Source organism: Enoplosus armatus, chromosome 19 (genome assembly GCF_043641665.1).
Source record: "Enoplosus armatus isolate fEnoArm2 chromosome 19, fEnoArm2.hap1, whole genome shotgun sequence".
NCBI classification, from domain to species: Eukaryota; Metazoa; Chordata; class Actinopteri; order Centrarchiformes; family Enoplosidae; genus Enoplosus; species Enoplosus armatus.
Window position 1 is genome coordinate 19,729,970 of NC_092198.1, and position 17,395 is coordinate 19,747,364.

At 42.4% G+C, this 17,395-nt stretch overlaps 1 protein-coding gene across 1 annotated transcript; it reads left to right on the forward strand.

The window, feature by feature from the left end:
* The first annotated feature begins 11,902 nt into the window (after nt 1–11,902).
* vgll2a (vestigial-like family member 2a) lies at nt 11,903–17,016 on the forward strand. Its single transcript, XM_070926377.1, has 4 exons — nt 11,903–11,980; nt 13,498–13,744; nt 15,066–15,563; nt 16,955–17,016. The coding sequence occupies exons 1-4, from the start codon at nt 11,903–11,905 to the stop codon at nt 17,014–17,016; spliced, it is 885 nt and encodes a 294-aa protein (XP_070782478.1).
* The last annotated feature ends 379 nt before the right edge of the window (nt 17,017–17,395 follow it).

The window sequence follows — 17,395 nt, forward strand, 5'->3', positions numbered from 1 at the left end:
ATGAGGGTGTTCGAAACACTTTTGTTGAACATGAATAAAGCCATTAGTTACAACTTGTAAACCCCTTTATAAAGCATATCTTTACATAACAGCAGCTGCATTTTCACGAATCATTCAATGACTCATTGCGGTCAATTACAAGCGGAAGAGAGCCAGGTGGAGGTGGATTTTCGGTCCTAAATTTCATTTTCATATGGCGTAATGTCCGGAGCAAATGGAGCTAATGGTCAGGTCACTGTGGGCCGCCTGATGACCCTGCTTTTTCTAGTGTTAGTCCATGCTGAAAGCTGTGAGGTCAAAGGCAAATCAAATAGACTACAGTGTGTCACAACTTCAGGTGTCCAGTGCTTCAGCTCAGTGTGATTCACAGCATGTTACTTCCTGTATAAGAGCCCGTGTAAAGACTGTGAAAACACGTGACGGAGGAAGTGTTCAGGTCCTTCACTCAAGCGAAAGTACTAATACCACTATTGCACTATTTTGCGTAAATAAATAGTTGTATATTTTTACAAGTGTCTGCGTTGTGTCGACCCATGATCCATACTGAACCTGCCGCATGAGATTCATTGGCTTAAAAAAATTGAACATAAGCCTTTCAAGCCGACAAATACACAATTTTCTCCATTAGTGGTCGGTAGTTGGAGCCACGCGGCGTCCTATACCTGAATTGGCCTTTTATGCAACGCAGCCGTCTGAAACTCACGTCTTTTCATGTGAACGTCCTCGCAGCCTTGTGTCAGAGAGCTCTTCTTGTCCACGCGCTGGTAATGGTTTCTGTGAAGGCAGTCCAACAGAAGAAGGAAGGAAGGAAGGAATTAGGGAGAGAAAGAGAGAGTCAGTCGTTAATGGCTGTGGATGGAAAAGCTGTTGAAATAAGCAGCACAGTGGACAGTTAAGACGGGAGCAAGGACACCCCATGGCAGCGGGGTCGCCAGATCTTTGAAGAACGTAGTCTTAAGATTAGTTTTTCACTTGTTTCCTCCAGCATTTTTTTTTTTTACTTTGAAATAATTTTGTTTCTTTGTGGTGGTAGGCTCCGGTGCTATTAATGCAGACACCCATATAACCCATATGATGCCGAGTTGATCTCTAGAAACAGATACCTGCATATGAATGCAGGCTCTGCTGCCAAGGGGCCAAGATTCTGGTATCGGAAGCGTTCTGGTTTCCGTTCGTAGTCCCATTTGTAGTCCGACTTGTATTGACCGATCATGTTTGAGCGGGCTTTGGTTGCATGCAGGTAAACAGTCCGTGTGGAGAGCAACAGTGGCGGGAACGCATTGGGCGAAGTGCCCTTGCGTCGATTTGGCCTTTTTATCAATCGCAGAACCCAAGAAATTAGCTTTTTTTTATCAGCGTCAATTAGTGCCATTCACAGGTGTTCAGACAGATTTTTAAAAGCTCACTTTGGACCGTGATGTGTCTGTTAAAAACATATTGGATGAATGATTACTTACGAAAGCACAAAGTAATTTCGGCATACGGAAGAAATCGGAGCTTACAGTATTTCGTCGGCAGCAAAAGACCTGTTCTTAACCCAGCACCAGAAACAAACAAACAAACAAACAAACAAACAAGTCAGTCATCAAATTCGACACATACATGGTTGTAAAAGCAAGAAATGATGTCTGTGTCATTATGAGCAACAAAAGCAGGAATCCAACCTGAATGAGGCTCACTCAACATGTATGGGTGATCGTATTTTTCCAATTTATGGATCGTGGACCGGCAACGCAGCAAATTGGTGCTTACAAATCGATGAAAGATAATGGATTATCAGACTTAATATGAGATATCCCAGCGTGCCCACTGCCCGATGAACAGCCTAAATTGCACTGTCGTGGCAATGTGGTTGTAGTACTTTAGGTTTGTGCTATCATCAGCAAATTTCAAGTTTCTACAACTTTGTTTTTTTCCTTCACAGAAACGAAATTGAAAGCATAAAACGTCATGGTGGATCTTGGAAAAAGTTGGTCAGGAGTGCAATGTAAAGTATCAATTGTAGTCAACGGGCCAAAACATGCAAAAACTACGGTGAAAAATCTGATTTATTTAGTGATATTTTGCTTTCTTTGATTAAATCATTGTTTTCTTTTCTTTCTTTCTTTTTTTTTTTTGCAAAAACAAAAGTTTGATTTAGAAGAAGAAGATTTAGTTCTATTCCCGCTCATTGGGATGCCTTAAGCATATATATTCAACCAGTGGATTTTTATCCCGATGACAAACTCGCACAAAAGTCTGACCCAACCGACAAGCAGTCCCTGAACCTTCAAGGTTTCCTGTTTGAAGGCCGTCGCAGAAGTTATTCTTTCATAACCGCCACATAATGAATAAAAACATTTAAATAAATGGATATTCAGACCCACTTTCAAAACACTGCCCTTGCTATACCTGGGGCAATAATAACTTTAAATGAATTCAAAATGAAATGCTTATAAATTGTGAAAAGGTGAAAAAAAAAAAAAACCATTACCCATGTTACCCATTGATTTCAGGCAGTTTTTTTTGTGGAGTCCTAAAATGAAAAATGGGCTCTTTGTAAGATGTTGCAAATGTTTTATTTTTGTGTTACAATCGTGCATTTTTAATCAGCGTCACATTTTCATTTTTACTTTCATCAATTAAATATGAATATCTGGAGTGTTGATTAAACAAGTTTTGGGATCTTTGTGGTCCTGACTTTCTTTGAAATGGAAGGAAATGACATTTTCAGACGTGATTTTCAGATATGCTGCAAGTAAAAAAGGAAACGACAGAAACAAGAGGAGGGGTAGGACTGCGGTGACCTTCACCAGTAAAAAAAAACAAAAAAAACAAATCAGTTCAACCAATCAACTGATTCATCGAGAAACTCACAGGTCACTTGTTTAAAAGAACTCTACGTGATTAGATTTATGATTGCATGCTTTTTATAAAAAAACATGACTCTTTCTTGCACCCTTACTTCTTGTGCTACTAGTTCTTCTTGTCCTTTTTGTTGGTGTTCTTCTTCCCCTTGTTCGTCTTTGCTCTGTTTCCTTTTGTTTGTCTCTGCTCCTGCTTTACTTTGCCTTCTTTGCTGTGTTCTTGCTCCTGTTCTATTCTAGGTTGTGTTCTTGTTCGTCTTTGCTCAGTTCTTGCTCACGTTCTTTGTTCGTGTTCCTCTTTGGTTTCGTTTTGTTCTCTCTAATGCTCTTCTTTGCTCATTGTCTTGCTTATATATTCTTGTTCTTGTCCACGTTCTTCTTTGCTCATGTTCCTATTCTTAGTTGTGTTCTATGCTCTGTTCTTCAACGTGTTCTTGTTCTTGTTTGTCTTTGCTCTGTTCCTCCTCATGTCCTTGTTCGTCCTTGCTCTGTTCTTGCCTTTGTTCTTGCTCTTGTTCTTCTTTGCTGATGTTCTTGTTCAGGTTCTTCTTTGGTTTTGTTCTCACTAATGTTCTTTGCTCATGTTCCTCTGCTTGTTTGTGTTCTTTGCTGTGTTCCTGCTCGTGGTTCTTGGTCTTTTACATGTTCTTTGCTCATGTTCCTATCCTTGGTCGTGTTCCTTGCTCTGCTCTTTGTTGTGTTCTTGTTTGTCTTTGCTCAGTTCTTGCTCATGTTCTTCTTTGGTTTGGTTTGGTTTTTGTTGTCGCTAATATTCTAATTTGCTCATGTTCCTAGTCTTAGTCATGTTCGCTTTTGCTCCGTTCCTCCTCATGTCCTTGTTCATCCTTGCTCTGTTCTTGCCTTTGTTCTTGTTCAGGTTCTCCTTTTTTTTTTTTTTGTTCTTCAGAAACAATTGATTGTTGTGTGTGCGTTAAAATAAAAACCACTTGGTCAGTTTAGGGACGACTGGTATCATGCAAGAAACCGACACTGTCAGTACAATCCGGGACACGTACAGTGGACTCCTGCGTCAAAGTCTGTGGTCCCATCCAACCGTCCCCGACCTCCTTCCTCTGTGGACTTTGACTTTAATGATAACGTCACGCTGCTTCCTCCTCTGCCACAAGTCATGCTTATATGACTGCTGGAGAGACTTTGTTTCGCAAGGACTCTCGACGCCGCCAAACACTCCCTTGTTAAATGGCTGTTTTTGAAAGGGAGCTTTCTACGGAGTTGCGAGTCCTTGTGAAACACATAGTACTTTCTTTCTGGATTCAGCCTCTGCACAAAAAAAAGACGAGTGTGTGTTTTACACATTGATTGCTAGGAGGCTCTGTCGCTTAAACAAACGTGATTTTTGAGCATTTATTGAAAGGAGGCTGTTTTTCTTGGGAGGACAGTCTCACGCTCTTCTCCTTGTTTGTGTACTTCCACCCTCGTCCCTCCAACTGTTTTGTATTTATTCATTTATTTATCCATACAGTTCACTTTTTCACCCACACTTTCCTCCCCTCTGCCGTTGTTTCTTTTTCCAAAAATGCCGCCGTACACAAGAAAGCAGAAAACTTGAATGGACAGTGTCTGAATGAGTGAAGGACAGCGTCAGTATGAGTTTAATTACGTACTGTGCGCTTTTCTCATCATCATTTCTCATCAAAATAATACCTTTGTCGAGACCAGGTCGACTACTGCATTGTTTCTGTACAACCCGCTGAGTTAGGGTGATTCCTAACTATCGTGTGAAGACATAGGGAGGTGTGACGGACAGAGTTTTAGTGGTCTTAAGGGGTTTTACATTTGTAATCTGTGAAAAAGAGTGGCACATATACACACAGACGAACAGCTTACTCAGCACATTCTGTAACGTATACTCATGTTGGTTGTTATTTTCCAATAAATCCTGTGAGTTGGATGTCAGGCGTGTCCAAAGAGCTGACAGGTTGGATGAATGGAGTAGTGTAAGGAAGAACTAGGGAGTGCAATCACACACACACACACACACACACACACACACACACACACAACCCTGTACTTCTATACTTGTGAGGACCTCCATTGACATAATGCATTCCCTAGTCTCATGGTTAACCTTAACCATTACAACTAAATGCCTAACCTAAACCTGATTCCAACCTGATCCTTAAAACCATGTCTGGACCCTCAAACAGGCCCTCTGAAGGTGAGGACCGGCCCAAAATGTCCTCACTTTCCAAAAATGTCCTCGCTCCCGAGGTTTAAAACTCAAATTGGTTCTCACAAAGATAGCTGTACAAGTACACACACACACACACACACACACACAAACAGCTGACAGAGGTTAGCTGTGGTTCATGTGGAGTTAAAGACTTGTTCCACTGTTGAGACTTCAGCTACTTCCTCTCAGCAACACACCTCGTGCACCCCCACACACACACACGCAAGTGACAGGTGTGTGTGTTTGCCACACTACGCTGCCACAGTTGTGCTCCAGAGCTGTTGGTGTGTTTCAGTTTCAGTGTTTCAGTATTGTACAGTACAAAAGCAACTTTATCGTTCTATGCTGTCTATATGTACATGTTTATATTAATACTACGTTGATGGTTGTATTTTGTGTTGAAATCTAATCAGCACTATCGCAGCAGTGATTCATAATATTGATACTGTTGCATCGATGAGATGAAGAACTTTGGTTTGAATATCGTTTTTTTATTTCACCAGCTTCAAACAATCTTTTCCGCCTGACTACTTGATCTATATACAGTTTCTAAATGTAGTTTTCAGATGGAGATGAGAGTTAGAATATAATGATATACACTCACTGGCCACTTTGTTGGCTACACATGTGCAATCTATTGCAATACAACAGCTCTGCCATGAATTCTGCTTTTACGAAGCTGAAAACTGTTGGTGATAATTCTACTTTGTTTGTTATTGAGGTCATAGTGGGAGGTGCTGTTGTATTAGACTGTATTATATTGAATGATGTGTCTAATATTTTGGCCAAGTTTAATTATCAATGGTATAAATTTGCTAATGTCTTGTTTTTCTTTTCAGAAATTCAAAATGAGACCTGCCGTTTTCCCATTTTTCTTTATATTTCCTGTGCCTGTTCTTATTGTAATAAGGTGGGAATTGTTATGTAGGTTGTTATTAAAAAATAATTCTCTTTTATTTTTATTTTCAGTGTTTCTATATTAGCTTGTTCCCCATTGACTTGTACTCTTTGTAGATACCAAAATGTACCACCTAATTATCCATAGTATTTCAAGTTGACCAGCACTTTAATTGGACCAACTTGCTTTCTTTTGTGTGTATTTCAGTGTGTGTGTGTGTGTGTGTGTGTGTTGTTTACTTAATAATTTATGCTGGAAAGAACTGCACCCTGTAAAAAGGATACAAGTTAATGATCACATGTGTACGCACATACAACTAAACACACACACTTTAACCTTACAAATATAAAAACATTTGAGTGCACATCAACAGGTATGACACACACACACACACACACACACACGCATACACACACACAGAGGCGCTGTCCTTGGTGGGGCATTGGTAGACCAGTGGTAAATGGAGGGTCATGTTCAGGTCTTCCTCATCATGCGGCCGAACAAAACCTGCACCCCCCCCCCCCACCCCCACCCCCCCACCATGGAGGAAAAGCAAGTGGTGAAGGATGAATGAGGTTGAACAGGATGCACTCTAACAACCGCACGCATCTGCTCAGCCTCTCCCACATGTACACCTGCAGCATGTAATACAAAGAGTTGGAATAAAGATATTGTATTAGACGTGAAACAATGAGTCGACCATTTATCAACATCAAATTTGATCATCGATTATACATCCTCTGGTTCCAGCTCCTTCAATGTGAAGATTGTCTGTTATTATTATCATTACAAATTGAGATATATATATATATATATATATATATATATATATATATATATATATTTATTTATTTTTTTGTTCAGCTTTGGACTCCTGGTCGGACAAAACAAGACATCTGAAGATCACCTTGACCTTTCACTATTATTTTCTGATGTGTTTTTTTTTTGTTTTGGGACTATATGTTTAATTAGTTACAGCCTATATTGTATGCTTATTTGTTTTAAAATGATGAATAAGCATAAACAGGTGCAAAGGGGAATGGCATCTAATACAAAGGAAAAAGTGATGGACTCCTACAAACTGTCAGCACAAAATCAGCTAATACTAAATGTCGTACCTACGTGTGGTGGTAGAATAACTATTCAGGCAATTTATTAAAGTCAAATTAATAATACCACAATGTAAAAATACAAAGTCCTACATTCAGAATCTTGATGATGTCGTAGCCGCTCAGGGTGGAGCTAACTTTAATGACTTACAGCTGGGCGGTTTAAGCTGCACCCAGTGCTCATCGTAGGTTTATAAGCATTACAATCTTAATCTGAAGAGCTATTAGAAGCTACAGCTGTCAAATCAACGTAGTGGAGTCAAAGGATCAGCATTTCCATCTGAGTACGTCAGTGTTCTTCGTTACCTGTTATCTGTTTGCTACACTGTAACCCACTAATGCAGTAAACTCAAGTAAAAGTTCTGCTTCTGCATGATTACATATAGCCCAAAGGGTATTCGGAAAACTATGGATCTATACATAGATGGAGTTTCGCTTTCTTTTGATCAGCTATGTCAGAGATATCAAAATCCCTAAAAAAAACAAAACACTTCTTTAAATATTTACAGTTCAAAAGTTACATATCATCAAAACATGCACAGACAATGTGTATACCACCTTTGTCAAAACTTGAGGACACAACACTTGTAAATTTAGAAGGGAAGGGCCTACTATCTGAATATTACAACACGCTGGTTTCATTTAGCACCGAATCAACATTAGATCAATTGAATGCATGGAAAATGGACATTAAAGGTGATACTGACGGGACAGATTGGAATGACGCGTGTCCGAAAGCACAAAATCAGACAATAAATTCAAGGTTCAAATTACTTCAATATAAGTGGTTAATGAGAATGTACATAACACCCGTTAAACTCCATCACATGTCTTCTAGTATACCAGATGTTTGCACCAAGTGTTTAGATCAAAAAGGAACTTTATTTCATTGTCTTTGGGAATGTCCAAAGACTCAAATCTTTTGGAAAGTGTCGGAGTGTCGGAGATGTTTAACGTCAATCAGCGAAGAAAGACTTTGTTCAGCTCTGGGAGCCATACGTGGCTGTCGTGAGGGATGGTAATGTGGACTTTCTCTAAAAGGAAACTGTAAAAATTCTCACATTTTATTCATTTGTTTTCCTTGTACATTATCCAATATTGGTGTAAGTTGAGGGTGTAGGTATGTGTGTGTCCATGTGTGTGTATGATGTACATGTTGTACGTGTTCTTGGTTGTTGTTCTAATGAAAAATTACAATAAACATATTGTGGAAAAAAAACCAAACATATAGCCCAAAGCATTAAGCCCAAAGCAGCACTGAGCCTGACGCAGGGCTGAGCCTGACAGGCCTGGTTCTGTCGCGGTGGGACATTTGGGAACGCCGAGATATTTCAATTTTTAAATTTCAAAACAGCCGTCGACTATCGCAGAGGCCTTTCCTCTCCAATGTTGATGACAATGAAACAGTACTCTGTCTTTCTTTGGTTAGACACAACACGAGGATCAGCCACAAGCATGTGGTTCTGGACGCATTCCAATATGTGTGTGTGTGTGTGTGTGTGTGTGTCTCACATTTGTAAAGTCCCAGATCACACCAGAGTCAGTTTTCCACTCATGCTCGAGCTGTTGATTATGTGCTAAAGAGCATTGATGTTTCCGTGTGTGTGTGTGATATACGCTCTGTACAGTGTAAAAAGTGTCTCTCATTTTGTGGCTTTCTTTCGTCAGTCTTGCTAAACGTGTATCTGCTGCTGCTGCTGCACTAAAATAAAGTCAAATTTGGACACCTCTTTAATTTTTTAAACTACGATGGGACTCAACGACAGCGAACATCTATATTATATTACATATACTGTTTACGGTACGCCAGGTCTGACTTGAGACTTGGACTTAAATCAGATTTAAGTCTGTGAGACTTGACTGACTTCGCCCCAAATGTCCACTGGATGTGTTTTCGGCTCCATTGCGGCTGCCAGAGACGACCTGCTTCCGTTGTGGACTGTAGGCCGAGGTCCTCGTTGCATATCGGGCCTGGAATTCACCTGCGAATGTATAGAAACGCTCACCTTTGTTGACTAATAAACTGATGTTAAAACGCTGCGTTTCATTTAGGAACTTTGATGCGTCTTTTTTTGTTTGTTCGCTTGTGTAACGCCTGTGGAGCAGCAGAAGGAACGCAACTATTGCGAGTTCAGCTTTTACAAACGTCGACGTGAACAATAGCAAACCATCTTGACAACGCCGACCTCTGAGGGAGCGGAGAGTCCAAAAATGAGCAGGCTGCCCCTCAGTTGAGCTCTCTTCTGTGGCATAAACTGCTTGATAGAATGCTCATGAGAGTTTCACTGAACTGTGTGAACTTATTGGTCCGTGGAGGGTCAAATGGCGAATTCTGTCGTTTAACTTGGAACAATACGAAATAAATAAGAAAAAAAAAACAACCACTTACTAACACACAAAAAAAAAACATAATTCTTGCAGTACCCTCCTCTCAAATCCATCCAACCTGCGAGGGACAACAGCGGAGAGGACGCCGAACATTCCCGATTGAGAATTCCTCCTTGAACCTCGGCGGTTCCAGTTCCATAATACCCGCAGATCGATCGCTGAATGGTGCCTTGAGGGGAGATGAGCTGAGCTGCACTTCAACGGGAGATATTTTGGGTTTTAATAGCTTCCCCTGCGCCACTTGTGCCGGGGGAACAGGTGCGCCGGTTGTTTGAGGGGTCAGCCAAAAGGACAGTCGAGTGCCAGAACGACAAAAATCGGTGCAACGGATTAACAGCACAAGAAGAAAATCAATGGCAATAACATGACGGTTATATTGTGCAATTACGTGCAAATGCCCTTCTCATTTATAGCACGGGTTGACTTTTGCAACAGTTTCTCACTCCTTCACCCGACTTATGACTCATTAAAAGTTTCCTAACCTGGCCACTCAAGTAGGCAAACATCCTATGCGAGTTAATTGAAATAACATGTCGGAGCTCAAAAAAAAAGAAAGAAAAAAAGCCCGGCGAAGATAGACAGGCGTAATAAACGGATCACTGTGGCATCGAAAAGACGCTGATGCTGTCTTGTGTTTTGTTTTTTTGTTTTTTTGTTTTTTTGCTTTACACAAACACGTCATGGGAATATATTCGAATGTCATTAAAAAAAAAGGCGACACTGATTATTAAAAGGGTCATTTTACATGAGAAATGAGCTACTTTTGCCCACAGCTTGTAATGATCTGCCAGCTGGGGACTTCATTATAAGGGATCAAAGGTTGGTGTAAACAGCTCCGACTAAATAAATTGGCGCAACTGACCATAAACTTCCCAGCTGTGTGTTTTCTGCCACTTTTCACACTGGGTGTAGTCAAACATTATCGTTAGTGTCGGGAATCCCAAGTGGTTTTTTTCTGTTTCTGTTGTGAGTCAGGTGACAGCGCAAACCTTAATAAACCTGAATAATAAATAATAAATAATAATAATAATAATAATAATAATAATATCATTTGTAAATCTTACAGTCAAACATGCACAATGCTCAGCGGCAAAATAAACACTGTGCGAAAGAAGACAAATAAAATCATTTTCTGTCGTTCCCCCTGTTGGTCGATAATCGTTGGGTAAGTTGACCCAAGTGGACCCCCCCCCCCCCCCCCCCCCCCCATCCCCCCCTCGACCTCTAGTAATAGCACCATACTGAGAGCAAACTATTTGACCTTTTTTTGACCTCTAGAATTTGGGAGGCCGCTGAGGAATTGTGGGACTTCGTCGCATTACATTCCACTCATTGGTCGGTTTCGATTTGTTTACTCATCCAATTAGCAGGAAGCGCCGGTTGTCGCCTCCATAGCTGCGGCTTCAAGCGCTGGGAAAGCTCGGTCGCCAAGGCGCACAGACGCCGACTGTCAGGTATCATATTTTAAAATCCCTCATGAACATGGGGTCCTTTGACCGCCTCTGATCACTTTGTGACTTCTGGCTGATCAAACGGACGCAGCGATATGAGGATTTGACGGTTTTTGGATGATTTCATAACCGCGATACTCGTACATGAGTGGGATCTGGGTTCATTTGTGGTTATGGGAAAATAAATAAATAAATAAACACAAATGAGAAGCAACATTAATGAATTAAGTGTCGACAACATCCAGCTTCAGTACGACTGCGAACTTGAGTCCAAACCAAGTGAAAACACACCATTTCAGGATTACTACGTACAATTATTATAACTGTTTATTATCAAGAGTATTAAATAACATCCAATTTAAAAATTAAAAAAAAACTATTTGGAACATGGCTGGGGTTGATGAAGGTCCGGTCCAAGGCTTTTCAACGCATCTCATGGCCTCGGATAAGGTGGATCAGGTGTAAAGAAAATGAAGGGAATCCCAACACAAGGCCCAGCGGAGCCTCGTCGGGTATCCCGTGCTGAACTTGAATGCGGGAGCCAATTGGGGCCAATAGCTCAAAGGAAAACACATTATCATGATTCAACTATACTGACAACAGCTTTTGCTGCCACCATTCAAATGTTTTAGGCTCCCCAAAGCAGGTTTAACGCTTTAAGGAGAGGTCTGCAGTTAAACAGCTTTTACAGACCTTTTGATTTAAGGCAATTAAAAGCCCATTAAGGCAGAGGTGGATCTCTGGTCTCTGATTGGCGGGAGGGAGGCGTCAGGCTGGGTGTGGGTGTGGGTGTGGATGGAGGGGGGGGGGGGGTGTGGGTGTGCTCCCTTCAGTGCGCCCGGCCGCGGTCCGCGCAGTGCGTGAAGAGCGCAGAGCCGCGCAGCCGAAGAGAGAAGAGACTCCCTCCGCCGCCGCCTCCACCTCCTCCTCCTCCTCCTCCACCACCGCCGCCTCCGCCGCCTCTGAGCTGACATGCTCGCAGTCGAAGCTTGGCCCCTCTCCGTGACTTCTTCGCCATGAGCTGCCTGGATGTGATGTACCAAGTGTTTGGTCCTCAGCCTTACTTCAGCTCCCACAGCCCCTACCACCACCAGGTATGGACCACGCTCATCTCTGCCACACTTTTCAGACCGGTTGGAATCTCGAACACGAGCCGTTTATAAAACTTAATCATTGAATGAATCAACCACTTCATTGCCTCCATGTATTTCCTCTATATGAAGTATATATATGTATATATATATATGTATGTATGTATATATGTAGGGAGACGTAGATGCAGAGAGGAACTCATCCAGTGCGTAAGGCTGAACTTTCCTGCGGGTCCGCGTCGTTTGCGTTGGTATCGATATTCTATCTGACTTCTCCGGGGTTAAAGGAGACCCCCCCCCTCTGCCGCGAAACGGCTCCGTTTGTTCCACCACCCCCCCCCCCCCCCCCCCCCCCCCGCTCAAAAACCGGACTTTAATTTGTCAAAAGTAGAAAGGAAAGGAAAAGAGGTTCTATTGTATGGTCACTTCACTAACAGTCTGAGCTTTAGTCGTGCATGTTTCTACAAGTTTTTAAAGAGTTTTTATATATATATACATATATATGTATATATGAAAGATTATATATATATATATACATTTTTCAGGACTTAGCTCTTGGTTTATGGCCATAACTAGTCGAGCAAGACTTTATATCATTTATATATATATATGTATGTAACATAATAGTCATAGTGGCCAGATGATAAGACACCATTGAGTTCTGCAGGTTTTTGTGAGGCCTTTCCAGACCTGTTAAATGGCTTCTTTTTTTTTTTTTCCTCCCCCCACCCCCTCAACTCTCTTAAAACCTCTCGGTCAACATCCAGGCATATTTCACATAGTGCCAAAACTCACTTTGTCTGTCGCCTAAACAGACTCTGGATCAGCCAGAGCCTGCACGCGCTGCGCTACGCACCGCAGCTTTATAATAAATGGTTATGAAGTATTATGTATGGTTGACCTGATACATTTGTCATATGTTAATGATTTTTTTTTTTTAAATTACTGTTAATTTTAATTTAAATAGTTTCTTCACCAAAATCAGGACTTTTATTTATTTACTTATTATCATATGAGTAAGTTAAAAAAAACAAAAAAAAAACAATTTGTAGGGTTTTTTTTTTCAGTCATTGTGTGCAGCAGAAATTAGGTGCAAAGTTATTATATTTGAAAACAACCGCAGTACTCGCAGTACTCTGTGCGTTAATATATCTGTGTGCTGCAACAGTAACTGGCGATGATTAAAAGGCACCATTTTCAACATGAATGTATTGCCAGCAGAGCATTTTTTTTTTGTTGTCAACATATCAGTTTATACATGTTGTGACCTGTGCATTTATACATACATGCATGTATGTAATTGAAATAAGTTTGTACAAAAATTGATGGCAAAGAGATTCGGTGGATTTGTCTCCGACCACACACCTGTTGCACCCTGAAAAAAAAAACAAAACATTTTTATGAGGTTTAGAGGTCAAATGTCCCATATTGCTTTGTAATATCTTAACTATCTCAAATCAATCCATCAATGCAAAGCACACACTTTCTTACCATGATATAAATCTGCATGCCCTTCTCAGAAATTGGCCTTGTATTCCAAAATGCAAGACCCCCAGGAGAGCGGCAGCCGGCTCGGCCCCCTGGGCCCCCCGGCGATCAAAGAGGAGGACAAGGAGCTGCCGCCGGGAGCCGAGTACCTGAACTCCCGCTGCGTCCTCTTCACGTACTTCCAGGGAGACATCAGCGCCGTGGTGGACGAACACTTCAGCCGAGCCCTCAGCCACACAACCGCGTACCCTGCCTCAAGCAGCCACAAGGCCGTACGAGGTGTGTGTGTGTGTGTGTGTGTGTGTGTGTGTGTGTTATGACATGCTTGAATGTTTTTAACACATTCTGGCGTGTTGGTGCTGTGAATCTATGTGATTTTGGTTCCTGCCGTGCATTTTGATGTGGTGGGACTGAGGCTGTGTGTGTAATATCATTTCCCACGATTCAGTGACTTTGTCTCGGTGTCGTGTACGGGGACGCAAACTGTAAAAAAAAAAAAAAAAAGAAAAGAAAGGTGACTACGTGTGGATTTACAGTTGACTTCAGCATGAGGATAAAGGAGGAAAAACTCACCCTCACTGCTACAAAAGTATATAATATAAAGGGGGCATCAGTTTTGGTCCATTCAAAGACGGAGCTTAGATATGATGTTTCTAAATTGATTTCACATCCACTGCAACTTAAAGAAAAACAGTTTCTAGTTTACTTCGTTACAGTTTAACGTCGTCATAGGTCAACGTAGGTCCATTTTAGCTAAATGTCTACGCCGCTGTCTCGCGTTCCAAAAGCAAGTGTTGTGGTTTTGACAGATGGAACCATCAGGGGTTAACGTTAAGTAGGCACTTGGGCTGAGGAGCTCAACTTTGGACTGGAAACGTCAGTAGCGTTAAACGTCAGCTAACGTCACTCAGTTGGAATTTGGAACGACAAGTACGCTAGCTGACGTGAGACTCCATGGAAATAACGTGAAAAACCAAAATCAAAACGACTCAAATTAAGTCCCAAGCTTGACATGTCGCCGTATAAGCGAATTTCTCCGCAGCGCCACGTTAACCGGTGATTCTTTTATTATTGATCTCTGTCGGCTATAGAAATAACAGGATGCTGAGGGGAAATATCCCCAGCTGTTTTTTGATTTCATCTCCTTTCATTGGCCATTTCTCAACTCCAGCACCATGGTGCAATCTAGTGACTTCTGTATCCAACCTTAAACAAAAAAGGTAATATGCCATAATTAGTATAAAATCACCATTTTTTTTTTAGCAGTGTGGTTTACTGCAACTAATGGTTGTCACTATCTATTTTCTCAATTAATGGATTTATTCTAATGTCTATGTAATGTCAGAGAAATGCCCATCAAAAAAATTTTTTTTTTCTACCAACAGTCCAAAAACCCAAAGATAATGAATTTACAATGATATACAACGGAGAAAAGCTGCAAATATTTGGCATTTTTGCTTTGAAAAGTGGCTCAAATGGAAAACAGTTGCAATCAGTTTAATCGATTCAGCTCTAATTAGCAAAATAAGGGATTAATATGATAAGAATAAGTAAAGAAGCCTCCTTCATAAAGTCACATTGTGGATTTCTGTCTCCACAGATGGATCATTCCCAATGAACCAGAGAAGTTTCCCTCCGTCTTTCTGGAACAGCACTTACCAGCCGCCTGTCTCCTCCGCGCTGGGCAGCGCTCTGTCAGCTCCCCACACAGAGCTCCCCTTCCCCGGGGACCCGTACTCTTCCGCCTCCCTGCATAGCCACCTCCACCAGCCCAGCCCCGACGCCTGGCACCCATCCCATCACCACCACCATCACCACCACCACCCTTATTCACTAGGGGGCACTATAGGCACCCAGGGCTCAGCGTACCCGCGCCCGGGGGTTCACGAGATGTACGGCACGGCGTTCGACCCCCGCTACGGTTCTCTGCTGGTGCCATCAGTGAGGCCTCATCACCGCCTCACGTCCGGCAGCACGGTACCGGGGCCCAGCGCCTCGCCCTGTGACCTGGGAGGGAAGGGGGAGTCGGGGACGGGTTCGGCCTGGAGCGGTGCCTTCACTGGAGCCAGAGCGGAGATCGGACTCAACATGGACACAGGTATTGTCGATTTTCTTTTGCACGTCAGGTCAATTTTACTTACATAACCCAAAAACAAAGGGCTTTACGATCTGCACAGCTCGCATCTTCTATCCTTCAGATAAGGAAAAAGTCATACAACAAAAACTTTCAGAAGAAACCTCAGGAAGATCTTTCAGACAGATCTTTCCTCCAGGACAGACAGACGTGCAATAGATATTCTACGTACAGAGAAGACAGAAATAACATTCGTACAAATTGTACAATATAGAGAAACAGAATGACATCATCTGTCATCATTCAAATGTCTGACAAAACAACTTAGCGGTTTTTGTGGTATTGTGAGCCAAGAGCCGACAGATTTCAAACACCACAGAGTTTGGTCCCAAAAAAATGTCTCAGTCGATAGCTTATGAGGTTATCCATATGGTTTCCTTTCATGGCAGCCTTTTAGCGACGCTGTATAACACTAGAGAGAGACTTGTGGTTTATGGGGGCTAAGAAAGGTCTAATGAGCCATCAGCTAATTCTAATCAAAGGACAGTGGTTCCTAATCCGGCAGTCGGGTCCCCCCCCCCCGAGGGATCATGAGATGATTAAGAAAAAGAAAAATCTGCTACATTAAATTATGTTTATTTTGTGAACATTACTCTCTCTTTTTTGGGGGGGGTTGAAATACTGGATAGTTTTAGCTAGCTGACGCTGAACTCGGCCAACACCTATCAACTGTTAAATGCACAACCATCCGGAGGACTAACTATCAAATGAGTTGTTGGAGTGTTCACGTGGAATGAAAGCCTACTTGATGATCAAATGAAAGCAACATTAAAGGCATTCAGCGTGACCACGTGGCAAAGTAACAACGTGAAAGCATGAAAACCAGATTTGAATAAAGGCTTCTTTTTTTTTTTTTTTTTCCCCTTCCCTGCCTCAGATCAACTTACCACAAGTGGTTTGAAGCAACAAACTGACTGTCAATCAGCACTTTAACACCAGCTGTCAACTTCCTTTTCTGTTGCTGGTCTTGCTTTCATCCCCTCTCGGCCTCGGGCAATTCCTCCTGCTTTTATCAACAAGACGTTTGCGCTTCTTCTTCTAATCTCCCTCTTCTTGCTTTTCTCTCCTTCCACTGCCTTTTCTTTTCCTTTCCTTTCCTTTCTTTCCTCCTCTCTCAGGTCTGCAGGCACAGGATAAGAGCAAGGACTTGTATTGGTTTTAGAGACCCCCCCCCCCCCCTCTCCCACCACCACCCCTTCTTGACTCCTTCTTCACTCCTTCTTCAGCTGTAGCCTCTTTCCTCCACTCCTGCTCTACTCTGTTGCTCTGCTGCTGTTCTGGGATGACTGACAGAGAAACTGAAAAATCGGTCAGACGGCAGTTTTGTGCTGTAACGGCTTCTGGTCTAATTGCAGCTCGGTGTTACGGCGGCCTGTGCGGCAGCAGCAGCAGCGGCAGCACAGCCCTGCTGAGCTGAAAGCCGACAGCGTGGATACAAAGCGAGCGCGGAAACAAACGTGGACTCGCGGAGGAAAGAGAGAGAATCTGGTCTCGTGGACGGATATGGACAAACACAAGACTCTTTGTGCTTCTGTAACAGGCAAGGGACAACATTCCTAAACTGGGAAAAGTCTGGGGACGGACAGACGGACGGACAGAGACATGTGTTGTCAAACTCCAAAGACAAGCGCTTGAAGGACTTGGCAGGACTTGCCTCACCGGGACAACTGGGTTACAGACACTGGGAGTGTTATGGCTGGAGGACAGGCCGTGTTGGTGTTGGGGAGGCCGCACAGCAAGAATTTGGCAGACGGCGAAGGCAGGAGGAGCCCAAACGCTTCGGTTTACATGGAGTA